Source organism: Tachysurus fulvidraco, chromosome 12 (assembly GCF_022655615.1).
Source record: "Tachysurus fulvidraco isolate hzauxx_2018 chromosome 12, HZAU_PFXX_2.0, whole genome shotgun sequence".
Lineage (NCBI taxonomy): Eukaryota > Metazoa > Chordata > Actinopteri > Siluriformes > Bagridae > Tachysurus > Tachysurus fulvidraco.
Genome location: NC_062529.1, coordinates 15140717 through 15156189, shown reverse-complemented (window position 1 = coordinate 15156189; position 15473 = coordinate 15140717). Strand labels below are relative to the sequence as shown.

Genomic DNA, 15473 nt, shown 5'->3' with positions numbered 1-15473 from the left:
TTATAAGCGATCCGAGTACCGGTACTTCCGGTACCGGGTCTCAAAGTGGCCTTTTTCCCCCATAGACTCCCATTATAAACTTTGGAGGTTTATAACTCGGCAAGCTTTTGAACTATCTACACCAAACTCGGCCAACTCCTTTAGGGTGATACTCTGAACAAACTTTTAAATTGGTGTATCGACTGGCCTTCCGGTTGTGCCGCAGCCCCGCCCCCAAAATATGCAAAATCAAAATACTTTTTACAACATGGACTTGTGACACATCAAAACACTCAGAACAATGAGGGGAACTTCCTCACGTGTCATTTGATGAAGTCACGTGACGTCACATGATTTCACGTGAAAATAAATCATTTGCACAACATGGACATGTGACGTATCAAAACCCTCAGCACAATGAGGGGAACTGCCTCACATGTATTATGGTCACGTCACATGCTCGTCTGCACTAGCCTCTGAGATTTGCCAAGTGCAAGCACCATTCACATTTTCTTCAGGAAATGTAGGTTCTAGTCCTATTTTTATTATTCAGTCTTGGGCAACACATGCTACAGTTGACAGAAACCAAACTCTAAAGCATGGTGGTAGAAGCATAAAGTGGGCCAAATACAGTGCACGTCTAGAAGAAAACCAGATCCAATCTGCAAGATATCTGAAACCGAGAAATGTTCATCTTCTAACAGGACAATAACATTAAGCTTACTGTTGAAACTAGACTCAAATAGTTTCCACCCAAGTCCCTGAATGTGTTCAACAAATAGCTTAAATTATTCTAAAGAACAGGCAAAAATATAAGGACCACAAGATATAAGGATATAATATAAGGTAAGAACATTAGATTAATTGTCTAAGGCATACTTGGACCATTTCAATTTCATGTTGTAACACCACAAAAGAATTCTCATGCTATGTTCTATATACATACAGTATAGTGAGAGATGAGAGATAATAATAGAGATATAATAATGCAAAACGTGCCTTCAGCTTCCTCAAAACCTTGGAATTTCACAGCCTGAGCATAGTTTACAATACTAGAAAGGTACGGGTGGATATTAGTGGTTGCTGCAACATATGTGTAAGACTGGATCAAAGCTTGCTCATCAGCCACATTTGTTTCACCAGCCTGCAAAAGAGACTAGAGTTCAGATTTAATAGTAAAATGCATAAATGAATTTAACAGCAAAAAAAATCAAACAAGAGCTAGTTGATCTTTAACACAACAAAGAAAAAGCAACAAGAGACCCAAATAAAGTACATTTGGACTTCAGTGTATATCAAACTCTATTAGTGTTGATATTTTAATACAACGGATTGAAAGCAAAGTCAGAAGAGACAGACAAGATCTTATTTAAGCTTTAGCAGTTTGTTGGCATTGACTAAACATCTTGAATAACTGACAGTTGCAATTTTTATTATAAACAATCATTTTGGCCATTGTTTGTAAAAAATTGAAGCTGACTTGCACAGGACAATCTTCTCAGGAGCAAATTGGGGGAAAAAAACATATACAAAGAAATGCAGGACAACCTTTCTTGCCCCAAGCGTATTGCCTTCACTATTATTCGTCTGGCTAATGACGAGGTTTCCACATATCCGTTCTGGGTGAGCCTCATCTGCGAGCTCTCCTATACACATAAAAAGATAAGTGAAATATTTTCTCCCAAAAATGAAACCATCAAATACTATTATTCATTAGCACGATGCAGGAGGCTTCGGAAGAAGCCTCAAAGGAGACCAACAGGGAGGTATGAAATTTCCACATACCATTATATTTCAATGCATTTAGCTAATGGTCTTACAGCAGTTAGAGATGGACTACTATACTTTATAATGAAAGTGTGTTTTGTGCATTTTAAACAGCTGGAGAACCAGCACTTCCCCACCAGAGCCAGGATCTTCCTCATTCTCATCCTCTGACATAATAGCGATCGTCTCTCCAGCTTCCATATGCTTCCTGAAGTGATCCAGTTGCTCTACCAAACAGCAATCATACTTATGCCATTAAAAAAAACCATTGCAAATCATCAGTTAAAAATCTATCCATTCTAGATAGCTACAATATAAACAAAATGCATTTATATTTATATATATATATATATATATATATATATATATATATATATATATATATATATATATATATATATATATTTATATAAAATATAACTTACGTGCATTAACCTCAAATGTTCAGCAAAACATATACATACTCTTTTCAACTTCAGGTTTTAATCTTCTGTTCTTAATGAGGATTTTTCCTTTAAGATCATTTGGTGAAGGCAAAGCCTGTCCGGACACCATCTAAATGGCAATGAAAAGCGTCTCTAAAAAGAAGGTCATTAAACATTATTACAAATCATTGGTCTTCATTAACACACATACTGGGAAGTCTTCTAAAGGTTGCTTAAGGAGCATATCTCCAAAAATGTCCTCACAATATCGGGCCAACTTATACTGTTGATGTCTCCTATAAAACAAACAAAAACAGACATTATAAATCAAACGGTCTGAACGAAATTCGAAAGTGTGTTTCATACGAATGTGGATTTAGAGAGATGTTGTTGTAGATATTTGGAGGAAAAATTTAATTACATTGAGATATGCAATCTCTTTAGTAGAAGCATCAGTTCCCCTACTTATTCATGCAATCATCTAATCGGCCAATCATGTAGCAGCAGATACAGATGTAGGTACAGAGCTTTATTTTAAGAGCTGGTTTAAGTATTTTAGAAGAAACTGCTGATCATTTGGGATTTTACTCCCAGCAACTCTAAAGTTAATCAGAGTGAAAAGAAGGTTATATGATTATGAGGAAGGCTCAAATTATTACTCTTTACAACTGTGGTGATTAGCAGTCAAGAACATTTGGAACCTTGATGTGGATGGGCAAAATCTGAGGCTAAGGTTAATCAACAGGACGTTTCTGCCTGCAGTACTGCAGAGAAGCTTCTCTGATAACAATTACAACAGTTGTAAAGAATAATTTTTAGTTACACTCAACTGCAGAACTGCCACTCAATGCATGGCGGTTTTATGTTTCACAACATTCTGTGTAAAATTTAGAGACTGTTGTGTGTGAAAATCCCAGTTTCTGAACAGCAATAACCAGTGTCAAAGTCAGAGATCACATTTCTTTTCTGATTTAAATATTAACTGAAGCTCTTGACCTGTATCTGAGGGGTTGTATGCACTGTGCTGCTGCACATGATTAGATTCAGGATTTTTAATTATCATTTACAGCTTTATACATGTATATATAATCATACTACTTGTAAATAAAAATAAAAAATACAAAATCTGGCCACTCCATCTAGACTAGTGCAAATAAATAATCTAAAACCAAGTTGAATGAATAGAATTAATAAAGTTATATAATAGAATGTAATGTGAAATTTGTGTATATGTTACTTTTAGAAGCATAATGTGCAATTATGCTACATGTAGTAAAGGTACAGATTGTGCAAACATTACAGAATGGAAAGTGAAATAACATACAAGTGAGTTACATGTAGTAAGAGTAGTGAGCAGAGTTTAAATGAAGTTAATGAGTCTTTATGGAACCTTGAGTGATTTATGAGATGGACATGAGGAGTCTGATGGCCTGAGGGAAACAGGTCCTCCTGCGTCTCTCTCAGGTCTTGCCAACAGACGGCAGATGATTGCATGATTAAGCAGATGTGCCTATCAAAGTGACTAATTAGTGTAGACCTACTAAGCATTACTATTTTATGCATTTGATTTGTAAATAAGTTATTATTGTATAATATGAATTTTGAAGCCATTCCCTGTCTGTTATGACATAAAACATACGTACGAGCAATGGTTCTCAAACGAGAGAATCACAGGGAAGTCAGAAGTCACAAATGCAGTTTCTTTGATGGCCTGAATAACGTCCTGGAAAGTGCAGTTCATTTGTTTTTAATCAGAATGTAGTTCACATATTCATATCATCCTCTTGGTATAATTCTGATATCGCCTTATCATAAATAATCAGTTGAGTACAATGAGTTCATCATAAGATGTCTGTGATGCTTTTGGCAAAGCTATTCACCTTGAAAAGCACATCTGTGCACATGGCCTTGCCATGAGTAATAATTGGCTCCTGGTCCTCTCCCTTTCCATCCCAGCAGTCCAGCTCCACACACCTGCAGGAAAAAGACAAGCAGTTCAAAATGTACACTTGCAGACTTGGAGGTGCAGTAACTCCCAAGTGCTGACATCTGTTTTAATGCCTGCAACCAATTAAATAAATTATTAAATCTCTAAAAGCTGTGTTATAAGAGTCTGTATTAGTGTTGGACCTATACAGACCTCTCACTGAAAACTTCATTCGGTTTTATGGTTCCATTTAACGTTTGATTTTATTTTCATATATAAAAAACAGACTTGGCTGTTGCAAGGGAAAAACATAAAACATTCTCAACCCAGAATTATTACAGGTTAAAATAACCTGAGAAAAGTTGTTTACAAGCGATTTAGTATCAGTTTGATTACTTCAGTATTTAGTTTACTTTAGATTTTAGAATACATAATTGGGTCAATGTAATGCCGTCAAGTATAGTGATATGATATGTGGGCACATCTCCCAGCCCCATGTTGCAGTCGGGCAGTGAATTCATGTGTGATCGAGCACCTGCAGCCGGAGAGCAGGACCTGCCGGTAAATCTCCACAGAAGACTTCCCTCCAAACTGTCTGCCATTTAGGTAGGTGTTGTGGGAGGAGTTAATGAAGTAGTGTGAAAGTGGGTGGTCCATCTCCTGATAGAGCTCCAGTCGGTCGAGAAACACTGGAGCGTTCTCATCGGACATGAGGTACCGACAAAACCCATCACACGACATCATTCCTGACAGACCAGAGACTTTAGTTTGTGTACCAAAAAACATTAATCAAGCAGCATGCAAACTACAAATAAGAAAAAAATATCATGGGAGTTCGAACTCAACAGTCCTATTAATGAGTGCTAATGAACTTCAGTAAGGAAGAGAGAAAAATATTTGTGTCATCACTATCCAAAACTCAGTGATCAATGTACACTAAATAATACAAAAATTCGTTATAAAGCTGTAATAAAAAGCTTCTAGTGTTCATACTGTGGATGGTTTCCAACATCCTTTACCTTTCATTCTAAGCTTCTCGTCAGTCTCGTAGGTATCTATGATTTGCCTTGCGCGTTTGGGGTCATAAAACGGAAAAAGGATCTCGTTAAGCCGAGGGTCCCGTTGGTTCTGTGTGCAGATAACAAGGGTTTTTTGTTTTTTTACAGGAGCAGCTACAGAGTTTACAGAGCTCTGGCTTGCTGTAAAAGTCTACAGTAATGCCATTTTTAAATGAAACCTCATCAATCACACCACATGAAATCTAAAGTAAAAAGGTATGCTTTTTATATATATGTGCTTAAAAAGTGCGAGAATATGACAAGTAATCCGCAGAAATCAGTGTGAAAAAAGGTATATTTGTATCAAGATTACAGTATTGTTCTGTTGGTTTTGTTTTGTTTTTTATTAAAAAATGAAGGAAACAAAAAGTGGGAGAAGTGTGATTTAACAACTTAAGAAAAAAAGAAGCCAAAGTGGGTGTAAGATGATGTGTGAAAGCCTCTTACTTCATTTAAAAAGCTGACTAATTGGTCCATGTTTAAATAATCACTCTTATCTCCACAGCTGAAAAGATATGAGACAATATATTACACAATATAACTGGGACATCATTTCTACTTGAAAAAAGAAAAAAAAACAAAAAAAACACCACAGTATCTTTCCTCTAACACAGTTTTTCTTTCCTCTTGTTACAAGTTAACATTTAAAACTCTTAAGGTAGACAAGGTGACATGAGTTATTGAAAATTATTGTAATAATAAAAGGCTTTTGGTTATCTACATTGCTCGGCTGATTAATTAAAAACATATGCAAATTGAAACCCGGTATTTAAGTAACATGAAATCGGCTACTCACAGATTCTTGAACAGTGCTTCAATGTCAGTTCTGGGGCAAATCTTTTGAGTGAGGGAGAAAAACTTTTCGAAGGTGAAAACATCAGGCTCAATTTCCTCGTTCTGTAAACAGCAAGAAAACAGGAAGTTTTCTGTTCTAAAATATGTAGGTCTTTACTAGTAAAATGGGTTAGGTTGGACACTGATAGAATACATGTTAATTAATGCTATCGGCAAATCAGTAAATCATGATTTAAAAATCCAGCAAAAAGCGTTTTAATAAACATTTTTCCACTTCACCTTTCCACTAGGCAGACCAAGGTCTTTTAGCACCTGGAATATAACCTTCTCGGTTTTTCCAGAAGCAAAAGTTCTTGTTATGCTGTAGAGGGGAAAAAATCTATTAGATCTGAAAATAACTTTGCTGGAGGTTCAAATATGCACAACACTGGACATATCACATTGATGCTTCTCAGCATGACCACTTCACGAGCAGCAGGAAACTTGCTACGCATGACTCGTTTATTTGATGCAGAAATCACATTAATCAAATGGCGGTGCATGTCTACCTTCTGACTGGGATTTTTCCGCTCACGTTGGTCAAAGACGACAGCTTCATCCAGCTACCGTAAGAAGAATGTCATTAAATAACAATCCACATACCACTTGAGCAGGTAATTAACAGTGACTGAATCCCATGTGTGATAATGTTTGATACAGAGCTCTGTGTGAAATCATAACCTTCAACAAATTACAGCTTTTTATTCTCAAAAATAGTTTTGGTAACTTAATTGGTGTGTTGTGTCTGTCAGTGGCACTTTGACTCACTGTTTCTTGAGACAGGTCATGGGACACACGTTGTTTGTACGGGTGTTGTGAATAAGTAACCGCAAGCTGTCAGTCCATTGCTGTTAACAGAAGCAGGAATGTATGGTTAAAATTAGCATATGGCAAGAGACAACTTCTCCAGCAATCTTCTTCGTCGCAGTGCAGTGAAAATGACAAACAAACAAATAAGCAAATAAACATAGTAATAAATAACCAACCAGACAGGAAAAACCCCCACAAATGAACACACAAGAAAACTGAAACACTAAAAAAAAATAAATAGGCATAAATAAATACAAAGTCAAAATGACCAGATAATTCAGAAAATATCATAAATTTTTAAAGATTCAATATGCTTTTTTTTTGCTTGTTTGTTTTAAAACATTGTTTATTAAAAAGTCAAAATAAAATATATTTGTGGCAGAAGCGATTTCTATTTCAGATCTTATGTGACCTAAAAAAAAATTATATTTACATTTCAAGGCTTGATAGGCTGCTTTCGTATGTAATAAATGATGCCACACACATTTATAGATGGAGATATTTTTTCCTTGCATTCTTCATCCAATCCCTCCATCTCATCATTCTCAGTAACAGTTTTATGAGGAAGCTATTTTTACTGAAAATACCAGGAGACAGATGATGCCTCTTATGGTGCTTAAGTGTGAGGACTTTAAATGTACTGGTACTCCAGTCAAGTACTCATCCTTCTTCGAAAATGTTCTCGAGTGTACAGGGAGAAACAGATTACCTCAGGATGGGTTTTGTGACTTTCTGTGAGTGCTTAGGTTACCTTTGCAATGCTAATGGTAGGTGCCACAATGTACATGAAGCTGAGGTTAACCAAATCGGTGCCACTGCATATGCAGATGATCCTCCCATCCAAGTCACTCTCAGACTTCCCAGTGCTCTCAATGGCTGATAAGATCTTTGGATCCTTTAGAGGCAGAAAGCACAGTTGAATACACAACATGCAGAGCTATGGATAAAATAAGTACAATGCAGTAAACATATGAAATAAAACAAAAGTGATTTAGACCAGGGTTGCCCAATATACAGCCCAAGGGCCTTTACCGTCCCAAAAAATGTTCTAACCTGGCCCATACAATTCATTAAGAATCCATCTGTCTCCACAATGCCATGTTCCAAAGGGACTTTTCAATTGAATATACAATAAGATAGAATTCATTCATATTCATATACATACATCAAAGCTCACCTCTTGCTTGCTTTGCATGTCTCTGTGAGGTTGCCTCTGCACTGTGTTTTTGAGAATATGTGGAATTTTACAAACATGTTGAATGCCAAATTTATTATTTGGACACAATGTTTTCCTACTGGACGAGTCTTTGCTGCTGCAGCACCCATAGCATTTTAACCCAATTGAAAGGTTTGAAAAAGATTATACTCTTTATTCCACTATGGAGTGTATAGGCAGTTGTAACTCCGTGATTGAGGCTTTGGACTACTGATCTGATCAAGATGCCACTGTTAAGGCCCTTAACTAAATTTAAGCAATATCGCTCAGTACAAAATGACTGCGAGTGTAATTTTGCTTTTAAATAACAGTTTTATAAACAAGAAAGTATTCTAACTATTTCAATTATTCTATTCATATTTGCTGACATTTCAGGCACAATAACGGTCAAATATTTTGTTTAAAATGCCGTCTGTATAGAATAACCATGGCTGGATAGAATATTGTGAACAGCCATGCAACACACTGACAGCCTGTATTAAGTGTACTATGGGTTTTAATGTGATGATAAGCTATTGCTAGAGCTGGACTTTTATGTCATAAACACGAGACAAGTGGAGTGATGAACAGTGAAATACACAGTGCTACAATACTTCTACAGAATACTAAAAAACATTCAACTTTGTGTAATGGGGGTCATTACCTAAAATGAGTTTGACACCACTGATTTAGAAACAAAATAATATGCTGAACTTCAGATTTAATCTATAATTTGAGCGCCAAAACAAACACATTAATGTCTTTACCTTAGGTACATTTGTGTTCCGAATACTGTTGATTAAAGAGAACTCCAGAACCTGACCTTCCTACGGGCAAAGAATAAAACATCAATAGATAATGGAAAAGCAAGAGGCAGTTGTTCAAACATTCTGTAGTCCAGAGAAAGTATTATGATGTACTGCATTAGTCTAAAAGGGGTTCTAATACCTTTCCTTCACTTTTCCACATGATGAAGAACGCAAAGGCATCCACTTTAAAAAAGCAGTGAGGCTCAAAGACAAATGGATCCTAGAGGGAAAAAAATAAACACGGGACAAAAACAGTATTTAGACACTAATGGGCAACTAATATATGTAATTAACCTATATACAGCACAGAGTTCATATGAACAGAACAGAGACTGCATTCTGCAAACCTGCAACAATCAAACAGTGGCAAACAAAATGAAAACTTAATAACTTCAAGTTAGTCCGGCTTAAGCTTGACCACATCTGTCGAAATTTCTCAAGCTTTAAAAGACAACCTGAAATATTCAATGCATTCATAAAGTTTCATTAGTTATACTACTGCATCATAAGCCTTATGGCTGATGAAAAATCAATCTGTAAATAAACCCTGTTTCATATCAAAGACAAAAATTTGAAATTCTCTGTGCATGTATCCTTCACTGCAATCTTATTATTCTGTTCGCTAGACAAGAGCTTCATGAAAATCTAAAAACCCTCCAGGAGGAAGAACATGGTTACAAATGTACAGGCCTTAGATAATATGTTCTATTTCTTCATTAACATTCAACAACAGTCATATACTGTATTGTGCTTCTGGTATAAAAGATGTCATTCCGATAATTTCAATTAAAATACTGTTACCTGAGAGGTGAAAAAAATATACATACACACACATTATATATATGCAACCTGTAAGAGATTTATCTGATTATCTGGTGCAAAAGCTACAGCTATTTTTAGAGAAAACAAACAAACAAACAAACAAACAAACAAACAAACAAAAAAACCCAGAGCTAATGGGTTGTTAAGGGCAACCAACATGCACAGTGTAATAGAATTTACAGTCAGTTATAAAATGTTAATTAAAAATTGCTGTGTTTTGTGCTAAAATGTTATTGTAAACACAAACTGTGAAAATTTAGAAATGACATGCCAAATGGCCTCTTTTTGGACTGGAATTTGTACAAATTTTCATTTATACTGGTTCCAGTGACAAATTTTGACCTTGTTTCGGAGGTACTGTGGGAAACTCTTAAATGGGCAGTTTGTCAAGTCTTGAGAAAAAATAAACACAACTAAATAAGACAATATAAACCAGCAGATTAGAATCTATCCATATTTACTCCTGATTTAGAGTTCCTTGTAATGCAACAACGCAGTTTGGAAAATGTTTAGAGGATATTTATTTAGTAAATAAATACCACTCCATTGAATTTCTATCAGTTGAGAAAGAACTCCCAAAGTGCTCTATGGATCTCATGGGAAATGCATGCTAGGGTTTGACAGCTTTGGCCCGGTCACTCACACGCTGTACGTGAGAATAACAGCCTTCCAAAAATATTCAGTCCAAGATAAACTAGCATGGACTGACCAGGAATTCTCAAAGGACCTTTGAGAACGCAGATGTCCTCAGCAATAGACGTCTTTGAAGCCGCAGCATCTATGAACGTCTGCTTTAAACTAAGGGCCTTAGATTCTCAATGCATAGATTCTCAGTCAATGTGTGAGTGTACAAAACAGGAACGACTGTTACTGCATAACCAAACTGAACATTAATGTCACTGGATAATTAACCAGCTGCTATGTATTTATGTTGAGTAATTTAAGTACTTTAAGTTTATTTTCACAGGAGATCATAAAAAAAAAGGCAATTTGCTTTGTACTTTGGCAATGAGGTTAAATCATTAAAACTGACATTTTAGAAGTTCTTTTCCAGACATTGTACACAAGCTATCTTAGAAAACAAGCAGCAGGCAATAAATATCTACGAAAATGAAACTCAAACATTGTCAAAGCAAATCAGCATGAAAGCAAAATAGAAAAGCAAATAGTTTCCTTACCTCATCAAATCTATCAAAATATTCCCCCTCTTGCATAAAATGAGGCACCAACCTCATCCACTTAAATTCATATGCTTTGGCCATTTGTCCTACAAGACAGAGAAAGCTGAGATAATAAGAGAGAGAGAGAAAAGGAGTGAATAACATCACACAGGATCCCTCATGAAAAGATACAACCCAGGGCAAGCATCCAGAATGGGAGGTGCTATAAAAAACTGCTAGATTATTATTATTAATAATAATAATAATAATAATAATAATAATAATAATAATAATAATAATAATAATAATAATAATAATGAATAAAACTGAGGAAATTATTTTATTAATTATTTTATAAAAATAAACCAAGAAAGAGGCTCGAAAACAGTATTTGTATTTATTTATATTATTATTAATAATAATATAAATTGCCTTTCATCATATTTTTCTTTGGGTATAGATATGAGGCTACACACATATAATATTTCTTTGTCAGCCATTATCACTGGCTACATACAGTATGCTGTAGCTCAAGGTAAAAAGTATTATGTGCATCTGAGGTACATGTTCAAAAAGTATGTGTCAAAATAATAAAATATTATGATGCGGTAATAGACATGATAGGGCAGGCCTATGATAATTATCTTTGCTGTGAGTAAACACACATGAACGCATATAAATTCAGCACTCAGTCTTTTAGAGCATTCAGGTCATCTTTATATGGCAATTTTATTCCACTATTCATTGCAATTTTGACCAAATCTATCAAATTGCAAGGGAATCTCCTGCCACTTCAAGTCATTCCACAGGTTCACAATAGTATTTATCTGGACTCTAACTGGACTATGAGTGAATTTCTTCCTTTATCTTTAGCTGTTCAACAGAGGTCTGCAAGTTCAGGGCCAGAATTGGTATGTGGATCTATTCAGGCCCCATAGCATGAAGCTGCCACCAAGATGCTTCACTGTGGGTATAGTGTCCTTCTCTTTCAGAGTTATGCCCAAAATGTTCTACATTTGTCTCATCAGACCATAACATATCAGACCACTGTCACATGGTTTGGGGTGATGAAGAGTTTTCATTTAGCCACACTAGCCCACAGCACCAGGCATGTGAAGCATACAAGAGATTGTTGTCAGGAAGTGACCCAGAACTTGCTAGATTTTCCTGCAGCCCCTTTAATGTTACCGTACTTCCGGAAAAGCTTTCTTCTTGTCCTTCTGTTTTTGGAAGGACATCAAGTTCTTGAGACAGACTTTCCCCCACCTGTTAATGATGACCTTCACAATGTTCAATCTAATGTTTTAGAAATTCTTATTATACCCCTCTCCTGGTCGATAACTTTCAACAATGCAGTCCTGTATATTCATGGCATCAACAGCCTGATGAATCCAAGATAACATGTCTATACAGTATATGTATTTTATGTACATTCATTCATTTATTTTCTACCACTTATCCAAACTATTCTCGGGTCACGGGGAGCCTGTGCCTATCTCAGGCGTCATCAGGCATCAAGGCAGGATACACCCTGGCCGGAGTGCCAACCCATCGCAGGGCAAACACACACTCTCATTTCATTTCCCAGAGATGCCAATCAACCTACCATGCATGTCTTTGGACCGGGGGAGGAAACTGGAGTACCCGGAGGAACCCCCCGAGGCACAGGGAGAACATGCAAACTCCACACACACAAGGCGGAGGCGGGAATCGTACGCCGACCCTGGAGCTGTGAGGCGAACGTGTTAACCACTAAGCCACCGTGCTCCCCCTATTTTATGTACATATTCATTTTTATTATTTAATGTGACTGAGTTAGTCTTACAGTTGACTCAAAGATTGAAGGTATAATCCAATATAATTCAATAAAAACAATTGAATAAACTGACTGAACAGTGAGCATGATTTTGATCTTGAGGAAAACAATCATAACTTTCTGTGGGGAAAGAGATTAAAGAAAAAAGCACTACTTTTAAATGCTTTGTCCTATATTAAAAACCATAAAACACTCAGTAAGCTCCAGGACCCTGACTTTGTATTTGAATACATTTACTTAAACTGTTGGGGTTTACAAAAGGCCCACATTTTTGCTGCTGAGTGAAAAACAGCTCCTGTGTGCTCATTGAAATGGGCTGTGTGTTGTGGTCAGCAAGCGGCATCTAAGAAGCGTATCAAACAGAATGGGCCAATAGGGGTCTATTACAAACACTTCAGTCTGTCAAAATCATCAAAGCCTATAGTACCAGAGAGCCTAGCTGATCGTTATGGAACATGTATGCTGCTCACTCATGCGTGTGTACAAGTCCTCAGAGGTACCGAATTAAGCTGTAAATAATGTATGCTGAAGTAGCAGCTGCGGCTCGCACTTGATAAACTCCAGACAAAAGGAGTATGGACTGACGATTACTTCACTAACCTTGTTTCTTTGACTTTCCCCTGTCCTTTCTGCTGGAGAGACCCGTTTCCCTACATTCTTAATAGTAAAGGACACTGGTGTAGTACCCTGACAAGAACCTCTAAAGAAGAAATAAAAACTGCAGATATTTCCTCATGGAAAAAATGGGGGGGGGTTCTAAATCATCCGGTAACTCCCTCATGTAGGGTCAGTACTGATGGAATTCAGTATTAAGACAAGATAGATAATAAAACATATGGTGGCTGGTGTACACTTACATTTTCTAGTTCAATCGTCTTGTCTTCTTGTGAAGAATTTGCTGACCTGGCTCAGCATTGTGCTGAAACGAGTGAAACAGAGCAAGAAGGCACATGTATCACTCAGTGCTGTGAGGAAAGGTCAAAATAACCCTCATCCAGTTTGTGTTTATCTGCAAGTAAAACAAATTGGTTGGAGGTTTTGTTTTCAGCTGTGGTATACTGAAAGCTATAAAAGCCCAAGACACGGAGGTACTGTAGCTGGATTTAAGCTCAAATCGCTGCAATTCGCCAAGCACTGACTATGGTCGCCATAGTAACATTTGTGGAAAAACTAGCATTTGACAACAAATCAGATTTCTTGCAGATAAAATAAAACATTCCTGAGGGAGAATTTGTGTTTGTATATAAACTAGAAACCAGCGTATATTATGCACCATAACCTACGAGATGAAAGAGAAGCAGTGTGTGTGCTCCTTGACCTCAAGCGAATCTATCTGTGAAAGAGCAAGTGCCTGACTGTCTGGGTTCATGATACAAGAAGCCGATCACTTGAGCTCTGTCTTCACTCCTGTTGACAGTTGCTGCAAAAAGTCACTCAATATTTGTCCCCTTGCTGGACATGGACTCATTTAGTCACCAATGCTACCTTCAAGTGAATAAGACAAAGTAAAGCTTGAACTATTACCTACTTTCTAACAACTCACCATGTACTGTAGAAAAAGTGAATGGAACAACATTACTTCTGTTGAATAGAGCTGACAATTGAGACTCTGTACAATAATTTTAAATAAACATCTTATGTGAAATATCCCAATGAGAAAGAGAATGTTAATATAAATCTGTGGTTTGATTTTGAGTGAAAACTATTGGCAGAAATGCTGTTATAGACGATTAATCACCACTTTCTGGCCAACAATTCAACATGTTGTGGAGTAAACATGAATATTAATAATACAGAAGAAACTCTAGAAGAGATACAGAATAAATATTAATAACTCAGGCTCTATGTGAAACTACACTGATATTCAGGTTCATGACCTTTTTGTGTAAGACACTTTGTGATGTGCTTAATATATGTGAATACAATGTCCTAGAGACATTTTTTGTCCAAATAATTCAACAGAATCAGAAAGCTAATCTGACTTAATCACTTGATGATTAGTAATAATAAGAATATTGTGAAGTTATTATTTTTTGCGTGTCGCAGCAGGATACAAGATGTGTGAGACTACAGTGACGCTGGACTATATTATATTTAAATGTTTTCCTCCAAAACCCACTTTTACCAAAACAAGACTTAAACGCAAAATGTTGGGTTATGATAACGGTAAGATTAAACACTAGTGATGGCTTGCAACATAATTTGATATGTTCATTTCATTTATTTAGTACTGACACTGGATGCTTACATGAGCGCTCTTCATCCCAGTTAGCGTGTAATGTGAACTTTAGGGCAGATTAGTAACCAGCCCAGCAAAAGAACTTGCTAATAGCACAGCTTTGGGAATTAGCGAAATCCCTTAAGAGCTAAGTGTTGTTACAAAGCCTGCCTTGCAGAATATATTAGCACCAGACGTGCTTCTAACATCTAAAGGTGGAACTCATTCAGTTATTGGTGTTGAGTCCTGCTTCTGAATTCCTCACAGCAAGAAAGATACGAAACTTATACAGTAGTTGCACACTGATGTAACTAGGAACATGAACTCAGTGCTCCATGAAAAAAAGATTATTTGATTGGCTAGCTAGTGGATTAGGAGATTTGGAGGAGTCTATAATGGAATACATGGTCCTTTGATCGTTCTTGCACTCCTGATCAAAGCAATGCATGTCCGGATACAGAAAGAAAAAAAAAAGAAACAATCGTAAACCATAATATGGATCAAGACATACTATACACTGTGGGCTAAATAACTGTCAGCAGAAAAATGGCCTAAAAATAATTTTCTTTTGAACTTTTGAAAAATGTCTTGATTTATGCACATTTAATATTTGATGGCTTATGTAAACTAAAGTAAAATTTCATATTAGAGTA

General features: G+C 36.4%; 1 protein-coding gene across 8 annotated transcripts in view; it reads right to left on the bottom strand.

The window, feature by feature from the left end:
• LOC113659633 (1-phosphatidylinositol 4,5-bisphosphate phosphodiesterase beta-4) overlaps window positions 1-15473 on the bottom strand; it is a 48117-nt gene that overhangs the window by 30340 nt on the left and 2304 nt on the right. For 6 of the 8 annotated variants that reach the window (XR_007144528.1, XR_003444657.2, XM_047821564.1 and 3 more), the window contains exons 2-20: window positions 13460-13521; window positions 10805-10910; window positions 8944-9024; window positions 8763-8822; window positions 7552-7695; window positions 6759-6838; window positions 6500-6553; window positions 6231-6312; window positions 5953-6053; window positions 5604-5661; window positions 5118-5226; window positions 4634-4844; window positions 4052-4145; window positions 3815-3894; window positions 2383-2467; window positions 2211-2301; window positions 1884-1973; window positions 1528-1625; window positions 979-1123 (exon numbers count right to left, since the gene is read on the bottom strand). Coding sequence is in view for 6 of the 8 variants with exons in the window: in XM_047821564.1 (XP_047677520.1) it covers window positions 979-1123; window positions 1528-1625; window positions 1884-1973; window positions 2211-2301; window positions 2383-2467; window positions 3815-3894; window positions 4052-4145; window positions 4634-4844; window positions 5118-5226; window positions 5604-5661; window positions 5953-6053; window positions 6231-6312; window positions 6500-6553; window positions 6759-6838; window positions 7552-7695; window positions 8763-8822; window positions 8944-9024; window positions 10805-10888 (1747 nt within the window). In the remaining 2 variants the exon portion in view is untranslated. Of the gene's footprint in view, window positions 1-978; window positions 1124-1527; window positions 1626-1883; window positions 1974-2210; window positions 2302-2382; window positions 2468-3814; window positions 3895-4051; window positions 4146-4633; window positions 4845-5117; window positions 5227-5603; window positions 5662-5952; window positions 6054-6230; window positions 6313-6499; window positions 6554-6758; window positions 6839-7551; window positions 7696-8762; window positions 8823-8943; window positions 9025-10804; window positions 10911-13459; window positions 13612-15473 lie in introns of all 8 variants that reach the window. The other 2 variants (XM_027172520.2, XM_027172521.2) reach the window with 2 other exon arrangements.